At 38.3% G+C, this 16371-nt stretch overlaps 1 protein-coding gene across 35 annotated transcripts in view; it reads right to left on the bottom strand.

Moving 5' to 3' along the window:
• ank3b (ankyrin 3b) overlaps positions 1-16371 on the bottom strand; it is a 171185-nt gene that overhangs the window by 70402 nt on the left and 84412 nt on the right. For 33 of the 35 annotated variants that reach the window (XM_079596437.1, XM_079596461.1, XM_079596466.1 and 30 more), the window contains exons 2-6: positions 7153-7254; positions 6575-6673; positions 6081-6179; positions 3395-3493; positions 386-571 (exon numbers count right to left, since the gene is read on the bottom strand). In XM_079596437.1, coding sequence (XP_079452563.1) covers positions 386-571; positions 3395-3493; positions 6081-6179; positions 6575-6673; positions 7153-7254 — 585 coding nt within the window. Of the gene's footprint in view, positions 1-385; positions 572-3394; positions 3494-6080; positions 6180-6574; positions 6674-7152; positions 7255-15734; positions 15884-16077; positions 16223-16371 lie in introns of those variants that run through there. The other 2 variants (XM_079596468.1, XM_079596439.1) reach the window with 2 other exon arrangements.

Here is a 16371-nt window from a genome sequence, read left to right as displayed (position 1 = left end):
TCTGATTAGTGTTCACAAAGTCACAATGGGAGCACCAAGCTGTACGGTGGCTACATGGTGAGGGAGAGCAACAAACCACACATCACACGACACCACGAAGGCTTAACTGGATGGTGCATCCTCTAGAAGTCTACGGTTTAACTGTTTGGGATTTTCTTTAAACTGACTTGCGATTGAAGACGATTGTAAATTCATTTACAATAAGCATCTCCCATCATGCACCATTGAATTACGTTAGCCACCACAAAGTCTGTTTAGACGTGTATTGTTTTACAGTGCGTTAATTCCAAAATATGACAATCATCCTATGTGATTGAATGGAAAGCACCATCAAGTTCTAAATGTAAACTGACGGAAAGACTTGGTTGTATATTGATGGAGGTACCTTGGATTCAACATCTGCATTGTGGTCATTCTGCAAAAGCAACGCTGCTGCTTTGGTGTCGTCTTTACGGGCGGCGATGTGCAGGGCGGGTAGTCGCACCTTCCCCTTGGTGTCGTTCTCCAGGAGCAGTGATACCACCTGATCATGGCCTTGCTGAAGAGCTACGGCCAGTGGAGTAAAACCATCCTACAAACACACAACAAGAACACTTGAGTAGCCCAAAGAGATATCAATCTTAAAGATACACTAGGTACAACTCTCTTTATCAACAACTTTACAACATAATAGCAATTTTCTTGCAGAGGAAGTTTTTACATCGGAAATGATTCAGCATGCTCTTTTACAGGGGTGAGCAGGGGTAGCAACATCAATATCACTGATGGTAAGAAAAAAATCCAAACAGGTGTGTCAAATCCTGCTCCGGGAAATCCACTTTTCTGCAGACTTCAGCAAAACTCTGCTGGAAGGTGGTCCAACAGGAGCAGGATTGGACACCTCTGTTCTACAAGATGAATATCCCCAAAAATATGTGGTCTGAGCAAAAAATAGCATATCTGCAGCCACAGTAGATGCACTTTCATTATTTTGTTCACGGAGATGTTATAAGTGCTCAAGGATAAATGACAGAAGCTTTAGATTTCTTGGTTCTAAGGGATGGGCAACTCTTGTCCTCAAGGTCCACTTTCCTTCAGAGCTTATCTCCAACCCTGATCAAACTCATCAACCTGCAGCTTTCTAGTAATCATGAAGACCTTAGACCTTGATTAGCTTGTTCGGGTATGTTTGATTAGGGTTGGAGCTAAGCTCTGTGGGAAAGTGGACCTAAGCCCTATTCGGACTGGATTAGTTTAACATAGAGAGGTGGGCTAAAGTAATTATTACCAGAGCTTCTCAGAGATTTTAGTCCCATCCGAATGTGCCATTTCAGTAATCATTATGGATAATGTCAGTAACTTTTACGGCGACTTTTACCTTCTTTAAAAAGGTCTGGAAAAATTACCTCAGGTAATACTAATCTTGTGCGAATAGACCCTCTGTAAATATGTACGTAAATATTCTGTCATTTCCTGTTTAAAAGTAGTTTTCTGCGTTTTTTCAAGTATGGAGGCACTTGAAAAGCATTCAGTTGCGTTCTAGACGGTGAAACAAGTGGCAAAACTCAAGTGTTTTCCACATACCATTCAGATCAAAAAGAAGATCAAAAGCACTTGTTAGAGGCACAAAACCTATTTTAGCTTTAGGTAAGTGCCTATTACCAACATAATCCAATCAGAATTGAATTAATTGAATTAATAAATTGTTTGATTGTATATGGATTGGAACTGTTATATATAGTTTATGTGTTTGCGCAAGTTATATCAGGGCGCAACGTAATATGCGTATGACGACAGGGAGGTGACGGCGGTACGTAAATCGAGTTAGCACTTCTGCTAGTTTTACTGAAATGTCTTATCCCGTGCGAATTACCCATTAATAATACAAACTTCCTGTGGTAAAATTACATTACTCCATCAACCCTTGTAAAACTAATCCAGTCCGAATAGGGCTCTAGAGGGCCAGAGTTGCCCATCCTTGAGTTAGAATCAAACTCTGCTGGAAAGTGGATCTTGAGGTCCAGAGTTGCCCAGCCCTGTTCTAACTGGATAGACCAGGGGCAGCCAACTCCGCTCGTGGAGGACTACCATCCTGTAGACTTCAGCTCCAACTCTGCTCAAACACACTTACCTTTTATTTCCAACTAATCCTGAACACCTTGGTTATGTGTGTTTGATTAGGGTTGGAGCTAAACTCTGCAAGATGGTAGGTAGCCCTCCAGGAGAAGGGTTTGCTACCCCTGAGGTAGTTTGACTTCATTAACAGCATCACTGTTCCATATCATGTTCTTAACTACAGTAGTAACAGTAGATTTTTAAAACTTGGTGATGTAAAGAAGTAGTTCCACATACAAGAGTGTTTTAAGTACGAACATCTTGAGCATGTCTTTAGATCCATGAACATACACATATATAACCATTCCTGCAAAACGCAAATGCAACTGAAACTGAAAATGTATAGAAATGCATTCTATAAAACAAAATAGATTTTTTTTTCTGCACGGTAGGTACATTATAAGCGCAATGACTGACTCCAGACTCCTTGTGTGTACACTATATTTCTACAGTTCTTCATCAACTATTCCTTACTTGGTGAATAATAGGCCTGAGTATTGACAAAAACCTCACAATACAACACATTGTCACACATGATTCAATACATTGTGTTGTATCACAATATTAGAATCGTGGGATCAGACAGAATCTCTCTTATGAGGAAACCCTTACTAAAAAATAGCATTTTCAGAGTGTATGGTTTTAGATGAGCTGCTTCTAAATTAATGAAACTGTAGGGAATTATATCAACAAACACCTAAATGAAGAGAAAATATTCATACAAAAATATAAAATATCAATCATATAGTGAGAATAAATTACACCGTATATGAATATATGATTGTTTAAGCAGACTTAGAAAATGACAAAATGCTTAATAAAAGCAAAAAATAAAAATAGTTAATAATTCTAAAAGAGCAGCTTGACATCAAAATGGTGTAATGCATCTTTTTGTGGTTCAAGTCTGAATTTCAGACCGACCTTCATTCTCACTAACATGGATCATTACCATGCAAACAGCAGCTCTTCAAAACATGAAAGTGTTCTTTGATGCATAATCGCTGTCTGAGAGACACAAGGGTCTGGTACATTCTCAAGGACAGTGACGTCTGGCACCCTGCTCTGTCATGCAGGCGCACACACACCACACACACACACATTAAGCCGGGCATTCAATACCCTCACTGCGCAACTAGTGTCTGCCTGCTGCCTTGAAAAGGACAGCAAGGTCACTGGGTATTCTGAGTCGGGTTTTATATGTATCATCACTAGATGGACCTATAAGTAAGATGCTTCATACAGTGCTGGGAATTGCAGTGAGGTAAGTGATGAATCGATAGGAACAGAATGTTTTGCTCACCTCTGTGGCAATACTCTGACTGGATCCGTTATCCAGGAGGAATTTGACGACGTCCAGGTGGTTCTCCTGGGCAGCCATGTAGAGTGGTGTGAATCCATTCTGTAGCAGGAACAAGAGCATACTTAGAAATGTCTACGCTTATCCATGATTCAAATACAAGATAAGACCACAGCACATACAGTTGCCTCATCTGCAGGATTGTACTGCAGTGATTATGATCTTTTTAACAAGTTTAGAATCTTATTTGAAATAAAAATAAACAATATGCTATATGTCTGGTCATTAGTTTGATATCAGTGTTGTGTGAACTTTAGAATTTAACAACTGTCTTTTTAATTCATGAGTGTGAATGTGAATTGAATTGGCCACACCCGAAGGAAGTTTAATTGGAATGAAAGGAAGAGGAAATGCAGTCACACCATAAAGAAATGTTTTACCATTCATTTTGACAAATTGTTAAGTTTGACTTATTATAAGTTCAATATTGTCAAAACAATGAACACAAAAAAATGTCTGTCACTTTGTTTTTAACTTTTAACTTTTAAAATAAATACTGACCTCAAAATATTAGGCATTCTAGGTAATAAAGTGTTTTTCCAGCACGGTCCATAAAATGAGAGTTACAGTAAGTGAATCTGTAGCTTAAACATGTTAGCTTATAGCTTAATAACTTCAGTAGTAGACAATACTATTATACATATTAAATCAATGTATGATACTAGATAAATAATGTTTACATTTTCAAACGTTTGATTTGTGGGAAATGTTGGTCATCTAGCTAACCATAAATTAGCTAAGATTAGCTAACATTTTAACATTTTAACATTAAGCTTATTAGCAGGCCCAGACAGAATCTTCTGTTTTTTATATTTGTTTTACACTTTCTGCAGTGATCTTTTAGAAAATTTTTCTAAAAATCTTGTATTCAGTGTAGGCCTGGGTATTAGCACTATTAACATAACATAGCCAAAATGAGTCAACCAAAAAAAAAGTAACTAGCTTGCTAATACTTTTAAATGTGTTTTTTCTCCTTCATGGGGGCTGACTGTGGAAACGGAGAAGCTTAACACACATCGCCAGATGAAGCTTCAGCCTCTAGGCGGGTATACGAATTAAGTGATTATTAGTGTCAATTGTCCATTTGGGTGATAGGTGGCGGCAATGTACTTATGTATCTTCAATCAGCCATAAAACAAGAGGAAGATGAATACTTATAAATGTGGGGTGCACATATAAACATACCTGCAAAAAGAATACCCTTCAGCAAAAAGAATACCCTTGCAAAAAAATATACTGTTCTAGCAACCCCGTGTAAACCTTTAGCAATTCACAATCTGCCTCCTCATTCATAAAGTGTCCCTATTTTAAGGACTGCAGTGTGAGAAAGCAGAACCAGGCTGCACTTGTGATATGTTCTTGAGATAAAACAAAGTCTGTCTCTACTCTCTCTCGCACACGTGTGCATGTGTTTAATTTTGGACTCCCTGAGGGTAGTTTCAGTGACAAGGCAAAAACGCACATACTAAAACCATCGCCCATACCAGCTCTCAAATCCCAACAGCTTCTCTTCAAAATGGAGACATAAGTAGGTTATATTTAATGCAGCACTTCTAAATTCTTTTGAGCACAAACTGGGAACTTGAGTATTTGAACTTCACTCAAAATTCATATTACAACGCATTGCTAGAGCATGTTGCATTATTAGCATAAATGACTTTTATGATTGGTTCTCTCCTTCAGATCAAACACTGTGATTGCTAAGCAACAGTTTGTAGACAATCTTGCATAACAATTTAGTCAAAGTCAGTTGTGTTCATGGTGTAGTTGTGTATAGCTAGCTTTTTTTAATGATTATTGCAGGTTTAATGCTGTCACCCTTATACTGGTGCAATCATTCAAAACTCGTCCTTGTTTTTCTTATAATTATCTGAATAAGTTATCATTTTATAAGATAGTCATCCTTTAGCTTCAATATAGTTAGCTACTTTTTGTTTTCTCTTTCAAAGGTTTAATTTTTTGGTGATTATGTAGATAACCACAAGTTGGTTGGTTGCTATGGTAGCATAGTTATTAGCAGGCCCAGATAGAATCTGCTAACATTTTCAGATATTCTGCAATGATTCTGTTGGAAAATTTGGTAATTCACAGTTAGTAGCTAACTTTTTTTTATCGCTAGCTACAGTAAATTACTTTAAATTACAAGTAGCCTTTTAATTTGGCAAGCTACAGTACTGTTTCAAACTAGCTGCACAAACACTAGGTTCAATGGCAGCCATTTTTGAAGGTAACTAGTACTACATTTTGTTACCAGCATAGTCTCAAACCCTCCATGGAAGAAATCCAATTTTTTGGAGACTAATGTGACATTGCTGCTGTAAATTGTCTGCTGATTTTCTGCTGCTGAATGATTTATTTATTGGTTGCACGCCGGTCTGTTATTGCAGAGACACCGACATTTACATTCACATCCCTAAACATTCTGCTGAACAAAACAAACTGTGATTGGTTGCTTTAAATGTTAGTCAAAAGGACCCTTGGCCAATAAAAGCTCCAGACCTTCTGCCGTCAGACTGAAGGTCTGGCTACACAAGAGTACAGCACGGTAACGTAATCACAAGCTTACAATGGGTTGGCCAAGTGTTTGCAACTTATAGGCCACTCATCACATGTCAAGTGCTGACTGTACCTGAGACTGGGAGTTGATATTTGCTCCATTAGTCGTGAGTTCCTTAACGACATCCAACTGTCCAGCGAGTGATGCTATGTGCAGAGCGGTGTTTCCTTTCTAGAATCAGAAGAACACAACAGAGAAGGTTGACTCAGAGTTAACAGTTACCCAATGTTTCTTCATACACCAGCTGTATTTTGGAATGCTTCTTCGCTATTTCCATCTCTGTTACAGTACATAACACTTTGAAGAATACACTTTTAAGATGGGAGAGTTTCAAAAAACCTCTACAGAAATATTCCTCTTGAAGTTCCTTTACATGAATGAGCAGATCCAGCCCAAAGTCAACCTGAACATCAGGCAACAGTGACTTTGAAGACTTGCTGATGCAGCAAATGTAGTCAGCCGAACAACACACTTGTCATCTTTAATTCATATGCTCAGTCTTCAACACTAGTGCTGACATTTTTAGTAGTGAGTCATAGTATCCGATCTGGTGATGTGGGTGTTACCTTTGTTGCCGCGTCCACAGTGGCACCAAGTTTAAGAAGCTCAGTCACAACCTCCACATGGCCTTCTTTAGATGCTAGATGAAGAGCGTTCAACCCATTCTGCACCCAGAGAAACATAATAATATATTTATTTGCTGTTTATGTACATTATTTAGGATCAATATGAGGTATATCAGAGACAGAATATGTAATTTAAAAGTTTATGACATTAAATAATGGAAACACAACTTTGGAAAGTCTTGAGGTCTCCACTCCCAGTTTTGATCATTTTTAAAATAAGTTAATTTTTTGTATTAAAAAAAATAAATATATTTGTGGAAACCTTGATAAAAAAAAAAATCAGGATTCTTTGTTGACTAGAAGTTCAAAAGAACAGCATTCATTTGAGATAGAATATTTTCTGTAACATTATAAACATCTTTACTGTCAATTTTGAATTTAAAGCATCCTTGCTGAATAAAAGTATTAATTTATTTTAAAACATGTCTTTTGAATCGTAGTGTACAGTGACTACAAAATATTTATGATGCCAAATAACAAATAAAAAAAATTATTTCACAAAAAGGAAGATGTATGACCTGGTTGCAGATGTTGATGTCCACGCCTGACTTTATGTATTCGAGGGCTTTCTCGATGTTTCCAGCCCGGGCCGCTCTGAGGTAACTGGCATTACTGTCAGTCTGCAAGAGAGAGAAATAACAATCAGATCGTCTTCTTCACAAACCCTCACTGATCAAGAGGAACTAATAGCACCATATGCTGACACTTCCAATTTTCAAGAGAAAGAACAGATAACAAAATCCAATCTATAGCATCTTTACTGCATTGAAGCTAAAAACAAAAAGGCACATGGCAGTGCCCTAGCAACCAGATCTCCACTCACATCTTCTTCAGTAAATCTAACTCTAAAAAACAAACTGTTCCCCATATATCAAAAGTGCTTTGTGAAACAGAAGTGAAGTGCAGCTCAGATCTCTAAACAAATGTCTGATCGTGCAGCAGGTCATTGCTAAGATTCCCGCTGTCTCTCCTGTGTCTGATTATGAGCTATATGACATTTGTAATAACAGAAACAAACTGTGGTGGATAAACTGGCTGCAGTTATGTAAAAGAGGGCCTGAGAAAGAACAGAAAGGAAATGTCACAGAGCTTGAAGCAGTGTTGCCCTGAGAGCGGGATTCCAGAGGCATTCATACAGGAACTGAATATAGCATGAGGAGCAGTAAAGGATGTATTCATCCTGGAAGAGTAAAGACATCATAAACCTGAATATGCAAACTGGAATTACAAGAGCGTGCTGGTCTTTTCTAGCCTGGCTCCGCCCTCCTACGTACTTCCGCTCAATTTTTATTTTCCTTCAGTACTACGTCTTGGCTAAGTTGGCTCTATATTCTTGGGTTTATTATCTATTTCTTAGATTTTGGGGTGATATTTGAACTGGACATTTTTTAAATAATAATTAAATATTTATTGTGCATGGTAGCCTATATCATGAAAAAACAATCAACAAAACCACATGCTAATTCCAACAGCTGAAAATAGCATTTAACCACAACACCGTAGTCTATCCTAGTGCAAAGCCAGACATACTCCTCATACATGCTTTACATGCTTTCGTGTGTTTGATTTGTCTCTGCATTTCTATAGTAACAGGTCTCAGTGCATGAAACACTAAAACTGTGTTATTCTGAATATGATGAATGAGGTAAAATAAAAAGATGAGGTGTCATAAAACGCTAGTTCATGTAAATGAGTATGTAATAAATGTGGATCTGGGAAAAAGGTGTGGTCTGTGCTAACAGTTCAGTGTCCAGATATTCACACACTGAGAGAGAGAGAGCGAGAGAGAGAGAGAGCGAGAGAGAGAGAGAGAGAGAGAGAGAGAGAGAGAGAGAGAGAGAGAGGAGAGAGAGAGAGAGAGAGAGAGAGAGAGAGAGAGAGAGAGAGAGAGAGAGAGAGAGAGAGAGAGAGAGAGAGAGAGAGAGAGAGAGAGAGAGAGAGAGAGAGAGAGAGAGGGTGTGTCTGCCGTTGCTGCAGTGCTGTAGTCCCGACACACCCCGACACACACATGAAAACACATTATCTGCATCTGAATCCTTTCACACACAACCAGATACATACCACAACATTAGTCTAGGATCTACATAACTGAAACTGGGGATCAATTTTCAAAACCTTCATGTCCATGTGAAATAATAAGTATGTCTGAATACGCAGTATTCATAAAACAGTATGTGAAAAGTACCCAGATGACCTACTATATCACATAATCACAACATGGGGGACTTAGTATGTGCCTAGAAGTCATTCCTACTACACATTCCTACTTTTGTAATGGTCACAAAGTAAGTTCTTCATTAAATGTAGTAGCTACTCAGGCAGTATGTGATTTGGGAATGCATCTTGTGTCTCTGTTGCTCTATCAAATCTGTTGCTGTTTTTTGAACATCATAGCAACAGCAGCACTGGCTCAACCAATGGCATGAGATTGGGGCGGGACTGTCTGCTAGTTTGACCAATGGCAGGTAAGGGGATTTTAGATTTTTACAATTTCGTTTGGTGATGCTATTGGTGCAGAAATTACCAACACAACCTCAAAGTAATTCGTAACCATTTTATGTTTTGGCAAATGTGGCTAATTCATATGAATTCATACAATCTTATTCGTATGTGTTTGTATAATCTACTTATGCCCCAGTGACGGGTAAAATTAGGGGTGGGGTTAGAGGGGGACCTTCATGCTTCCTTTTTTTTCTAATAATCGTAAGTTTTTGTATGATTTACATCGTGCGAATTCATAAGAAATTGCCACCTCGTAACATAGTTCCATTTTTCCCGTGAGATCAGGTTGGAAATTACACACTTCACCTTTAAATAAATGACTGTAAATGTTTGGAAGAATTTAATGAAATGCACCCAAACAAAGTACAGATGAGGGTGTAAGTATTTAATTCGGGTTAATTATTAATCATTTCATACTTCTTTAGGTCTCTCACTTTTTCTAGCAATATCAGTCCCTGGCTTCTGTCTAGCTACTGTAGCATGTAGAAATGTCATCCTCTCTCTATTGTGGGCTCAACCTCTGCAGTGTGTGGGAGTTTCCTTTGAACATCCCTCTCTCTCTGTCTGTCTGCCTCTCTCTCTCTCTCTCTCTCTCTCTCTCTCTCTCTATCACTGGGAACCACACAGCATGTTCTGGAAAGGCCTCAACAAAACCTGCATGAAGTATTTTTCTTCATTAGAAAGTAGGACTGTACAAGATAAATAGAATAATTATATATTTAAGACTAAATTAAATGAAACCATGAACACTACAATTATTAGGGGCCAAACACAGAAGGTGTGTCATCTTATTATTATTCCTCCTCCTTTTTCTTGTTCTTCTTCCGCTCTTTAATCTTTAATCATAGAACTGTTTGAAGGAAAATTATGAAATTTGTCACACAGATAGAGGATAGCAGTAGTCTGGACATTTACCACAGCAAATTTGGTGTCTTTAACTCGTTCTCTCTAGCTCCACCAACTGTCCGAATTTACACTTACATGTATAATAATAACTTTTGAACCGTAAGGGTCATTTTCCGTCATGAAAGTTTCCCTGCCATTTTTAATTTTATAAAAATAAAAATAAACTTTTTCGAACTCATCCTAGATGGTTAGTAAATTTTTTCACCAAAAAGGGCTCAGATCATCTTCAGACCTTGCTGGCAGTTTTTAAAAGCTTTCCAATAGACCCAACCGTCTTCGAATAACGCGCATATTGGACGAAGAGCACGCCAAAATGGATGTGAGGCTATATCTCAGCAACGATTTGGTGTATTGAGACGAGAGCTGAATCCGAAATTGCCCGCTATACCCTCAAATAGGGCATTATTTAAAGACACAAACATTTGTGGTGTCTGAAACCACAGTGTACGTAATCGAGTGCACTCATTCTATCCCACAATGCACCGCAATAAAGAGTGTCCGAATTCGCTCACATCGTTTTTATTCACTCCTTCAAGTGAACTGTATTAGTGGACTAATGTAGGCAATAGTGATTGAGGGTTTGGGGGCGATTTCGGATTCAGTCATGGTCTTGGAACATCACCACAAGCAAGACCTGAGGCTACTTGCAACATTTTGGCACAGTGCCACCTACTGGTCAGGAAATGTGAAAAAAAATAGCTTTTTTGGGGGGAACGGATTGATTTCCAAATCATCCATTTTGGGCGTCAGCCATTTTCAATTTAGTCGTAAAATGCTGTATTTTATGATTGCATTAGCGTATCGTTTACAAATATTGGTATGTGTAATCAGCACCATGCACTGAAGGTACTTAAAAAGTTTAAAAACAACTCCACCATCAAAAATACCATTTATTGATGGTATTGAAACCATCAATAAACTGATGGTTTCATTAAAATTCTCGGTATGACTATTTCTTGAGTCATACCGAGAACAATCATACCAAATATGTCATATTTGGTTGAAATGACAGCCCTTCTAATCTTCTTCTAGACCATTGGTACCATTTTCACAAATCATATTCAGATTATGTTGGAAAAAAATTATGAAACCATTTTTGGCCAAAAAGACCAGTTTTCGAACAACACATAAACGTAATTCATGGCCAAGCTTATTCTGAGGCTGTAACTCTTCAATTCTACTTTGTATGTGTAATTTTCCCCTCACACTGACCACATGACATCAATTTGGTAAGAGCACCACCTATTGGTCAAAAGTCTTAAGCAATTAAATCATATTACAAGTGATTCTACTTTATGATTTTCTCACGTTTTGCCTAAAATAATCAAAAAATGTCTTTAATTACTTATTGGTGCAGTTGTTGAAATGCTCCCATAATGCTTGCATAACTTATCATGCCTTTTTTGAGCTTGGCCTCATTAATTGCTGCTTGCAGCTATATTTTTTTAATTTGGCAATTAAAAGCGTATCATTACATTAGGTTGATAATGCCTCCTTGTGCACCTTAAGAGCACCTTGTAAACAAGTGTTCAGACTTCATCCAGTCCTACTCGACCCACTCCGAGCGAGATTTGAACCGGCGTCTGCGGCATGGGAGGCGAGCGCAATAACAAGGACGCTAAAGATTGAAGTCTCTACCGTCAGTCGCTAGTGCGCCTCTTGAGGCCAGGGGAGTGAGGTTTACACACACAGCTCTTATTAGCTTGCCTCCGTTACACTGACTCTGTGGTTGACAGACAGCTCAGATCATCAGATTGAGGAAAGGTCCCGTCCCGCAGCCCAGCGCCAAGTGGAAATAGGTTTTACAAGGGCTGATCATCAGCCAGCATTAGCAGAAGCCCAGCACAAGCCTTACATAAACACACAGGCTAACACACACACAATGAAGCCAGTTAGAGTCAGTAAGAAGGGCCGATATACAGATCTCGAATGCTAATTTGCCATAGTTATGAATGCAATTTACTGTGCATGTATTTTATATCTATTTTAACTACAGTTTGCTAAGTCAATAAGCAACATTTATTTTGAGAGTCTGTCGTTTCACTGGAAGATTGAGTAATGACATTTTGATTAAGAAATGGTAAAAAATAATAATAAATGCATTCAGAAATAAATGTAGCAATTCCAAGAGGGTCCTCATTGGTGCCCGGGCACTAAATAGAGGAATTTCCATTTCATACCGACTTTTAAAATCGGTGTAATTTAAAACTGTGTTTTAATAAATCTGTAATAAAAGTGTATGTCGAGATGATATACTGTGCGATACTGATCCTTAATTAATTATTAACAATATGATGGTTAATAATATAATAAATTATGTATTATATAGGCTAATAACTATTATTAATATTATAATTATCAATAATATAACACAATATTTTATATTTAAATATTTAATAATTTAATATTTATGATATCAGGGTCAGCACCATGACATTTTCAATTGATACATAAATCATCATAATACATTTATAGACTAGACAAAAAAAACAACAACAAAGTGTGTCACGTCATTGATTCAGGGCCAAACATATCAATGCTCTTTTGATTTGGGCCAGTATGAAACTGCCCAGAATCCCCTGCATCATTCACTAGCAAGAACTCACATTGTCTTCAAGAAAATGTAAAAGTCTTTAATTATTAACGAGAGTCCACACAAGTTAAGCAAGAACTTCATGCAAAATGTATTGAGATTAGGCTATATGAAAGTAGCAAATGCTGATGATGATCTTTGAGAACATGCAAAGAGTCAAATGATATTATTTGAAACAGGTTTAGATGTCCTTGGATTTATGTACCTGTATATCAGGATATAGGACAAGTACAAGACATGATCTGTATCTAGCTCCTACATTATCCATATGACAAGCAAAACATGTGGCAAAATGATTGGAGATTATGCAGTTATCCAGTCAGGAATGTTCCATTTGCAGCCAACAGAGTGGGATGAGCACATACAATGATTGTTTTACACACGCACGCTGTTGTTTGTCTTTATAATGCGACTTGCCCGCAGGGAGGCGAGTGAGTGCAGCGTTTTAAGCCATAGAGAAGAGCTGTCGATTGACACTGCACACACGCACACACAATCGCAGCATGCTCAGATAACAGCACATGCATGAAGAGAGCTGAGTGTGTGATGTATCTGTCCTCATTTCTGACGCTCTTCAGTGTAGAGTGCAGATAGAGCAGGACTGCAGAATGAAACGGCGTCCTGCGTCACGCTTCATGATGATAGAGCGTTAGCACCTGCAAAACTCATCAAGCGTGGAGCATGAAAATAAAGGTGTATGTGTTCACAGCCCTCTGCAAACATAAACTTATACTATATTTAAAACGTTGACTTAAAAAACATAAAATTCCGAGTGAAACAGTATATTCAATAAGAGGATAAAATGTAGGGCAGGAATGCTTTTACCAATGGGAATTGATTGAATCATGAAAAACCGCCTGCAACCATTTTTGAGCCCACTTTTTGGAGGTTAAAGGTCAAATATCCCCCCAGGAGTACTTGATGTATCCCAGTGGTTATATTTCCTTCAAATCATTATTCAGAGAAAACAAAATTATATTAAGTGCACTTATAAATCTGGCACAATAAGGAACAATGTTTAGAGAAGACACAACAATTTGGCCGGTTTAACCAGTGACTGGGTGGGCAACTAGTATGGGCAAGATTTTAGTCAGCGTTCCTCTCAGACAATTTGTGAGGTGTGTGGGTCACTTCATGCAGCTGTCGAGATGCATTGCAATAAGACGTTGTGAAGGCTTTGAGGAAATCCTCTTGCAGGCCAAACCGTGGGAGAGCAGCCCACAAAGTTAGTTCACGCTGACAACTGCAGAACAACAAATCAAATAAACAACTGACAACTGTAAAAGCACTATGCCACAGAATAGTGACGGGTCGATGTATTGGCCAGAACAGGACAAAGATCTGATGATATTTGGCCATTTTCAGATTATTTGACTTGGGTTCAATGACATATTGCAATGATAAAGACATTTTTTTTAAACACATATTGCAAGTGCTTAGAAATGTACTTCTTGTATTCATGTTGAATTCATACGGTTAAGAAAAGTTTATATGTGATGACCTTACACCTTGAATACATGTTGAGTGTACACATCTTCATTATTATTTATCAACAACATTATTATTTTTAAAACGTTTTTATTAATATCATGAATAATTAATTGATAAATATAATTGCATTTTTGATAGTTGCATCACATGACATTTTGCAACCTGAACTAGACTTGCTTTGTCATAAAAAGGTCAAATTATATTTTAAGAGGTATAATGACCTTGACACACAGTCATGAGGTTCTGAAGGGGGTTTATGATATAATTCCCTATTTTCGTCTGCATGTTGGTTGCACCACATGACCGATGTAGCAGACAAAAGTTTTTCAAATATGAATAAGTACTATAAGTAGTACTATAAGTTCTACCTCGCAACAAAAATTAACGCTCGCAACAAATGCGAGGGAAAAAACGGAATTGGCGAATATATGAAACGGTGTCAATCGCCAGTAACATTTTTATGAATTCTAAGAATGCACTGTTGTGAGAACATGAATGTAAACAAACGTGAATGATCCTCGGGAAAGTTGACCAGCGCTGCATCCTCACAAGAGTTTGAGCCATGGAAATTTAAATATTCAAGTGCAAAACACAAAAGGGAGCACAATTTGTTACTAGCGAGCTGTTTGGAAAGTTTTGTGTGGGTAGAAAGCTGCGTATCAGACAATCTGCAAATTCTGAATTAATTGCGCTCTCTTTCACATCTTTTTGCACTTGAACGGACAAATTCACAAAAAAAAAAAATGTCAAAAATGCCTGTCTCGGTGGTTAGTAGTACACAAGTAAACATAATCGGATATGGCTTAGGAGTAGAGAAAGATGTGTACCAGTATCATTGTATTGGATCCCTGCATTCTGTCTCAAAGTGACATCAGCCTAATATTTCTGCTGCTGTCTGTGTCATTAATATTAATCAAACATCGAAGGATGAAGAAAAAAATGATTCACTGCTCTTGACTGAATAACTTTTGTAACTTTAATAAGGATTCCTTTATGTTTAATTTATACAGTGAAGACTATCTGTTATTATACATTTGATTAGTTTATTCAATGTCTCTACCTGAAAACTACTACTATAATAATGTTTTAAATTGATATTAGTTGGGCTAGTAGTTTTAGCTGTGGTATCGAAACTGGAATAGAGAATTGTGAATTTTCACTGGTCTCTAAAATGTTGGTGTCATAACTACGGTACGTGTTTTTGCAAAAACAGTTTCATGACCTAAAACATATTTATGGCTGGTAAATATTCTAAAGTCAGGCGTCAAAAGTCAGTCCACAACATGCCACTCCAGTTCCCCTCCCAGAACCTGATGCACAATCCAATTCACAAAATCATTCCCTGCACTGAATGAACTCAACAGTAGAGTTCAGATTTATATCAATCTAAATGACAAGCTTGCATATCTAATTAGATCCCACTGCCTTCCTGTTACACTGAAACCGGAGCCCTTTCAAGCAATGCACCACTACGCTCCAACCTTACTCCAAAAACACCACACCATCAGTGATCATCAGCTAAACCTTTAACCATCTCATTCACTAACCCCAAACAAGGTCAAACCTAACAGCTTCCACCTTTTTATGTTGTCTCAAAGTGGAACTTACTGTTTCTACATCTTTTTCGTCCTCCATTGTCATTTTCACCTTGCAGTCTTGAACGGTCCCGGTAATCAATGACCTAGAGTTTGGAATCGGTCACTCCGGAGGTGCATTAAAGCTGAAGCTGCATGTCCTTGTCAACTTTGAGATACTACCATACTATGCGAAAAGAAATTCAGAACGTCCCGGACGCAATCCAGTAGCATTACTCTACCCCACACGACCCACAAATCCACTTTATCATCAATACGGATGCGGGACATTAGCACCGTTAGCCTACTCCCATTCCCAGCTGTCACCCTCTGCTCCAACCAGCTTCACATACTTGCTCGGATGGGACGGCACTTACCATATTTGTAGGCACTAGTGGTCTCTCTCCTGGCTGAGTGTAATCATGATCTGGTGGACCGAAATAGCAGCGGGGCCCCTCCGTGCGGCAGGCCTCCCCGACTGGAATCTGTCCTGCTCGAGTCTTATTGTCATCCTGCTTATCAGCTCTTTTTACGCACCCCCTCCCGTCCCCTCCGCTGCACAAATACCCCGGCACAGGCAGCCAGATTCAGCACAACTCAACCCGCCGCTACTGTTAGGAGCCAGTCAGCCATGCTGGAGTACAGCAGCCCAGCTTAAGGGGGATTTGGGG

Source organism: Phoxinus phoxinus (genome assembly GCF_949152265.1).
Source record: "Phoxinus phoxinus genome assembly, chromosome: 21".
Classification (NCBI taxonomy): domain Eukaryota; kingdom Metazoa; phylum Chordata; class Actinopteri; order Cypriniformes; family Leuciscidae; genus Phoxinus; species Phoxinus phoxinus.
The sequence above is the reverse complement of the archived record's forward strand: the minus strand, read 5'-3'. Positions and strand labels throughout refer to the sequence as shown.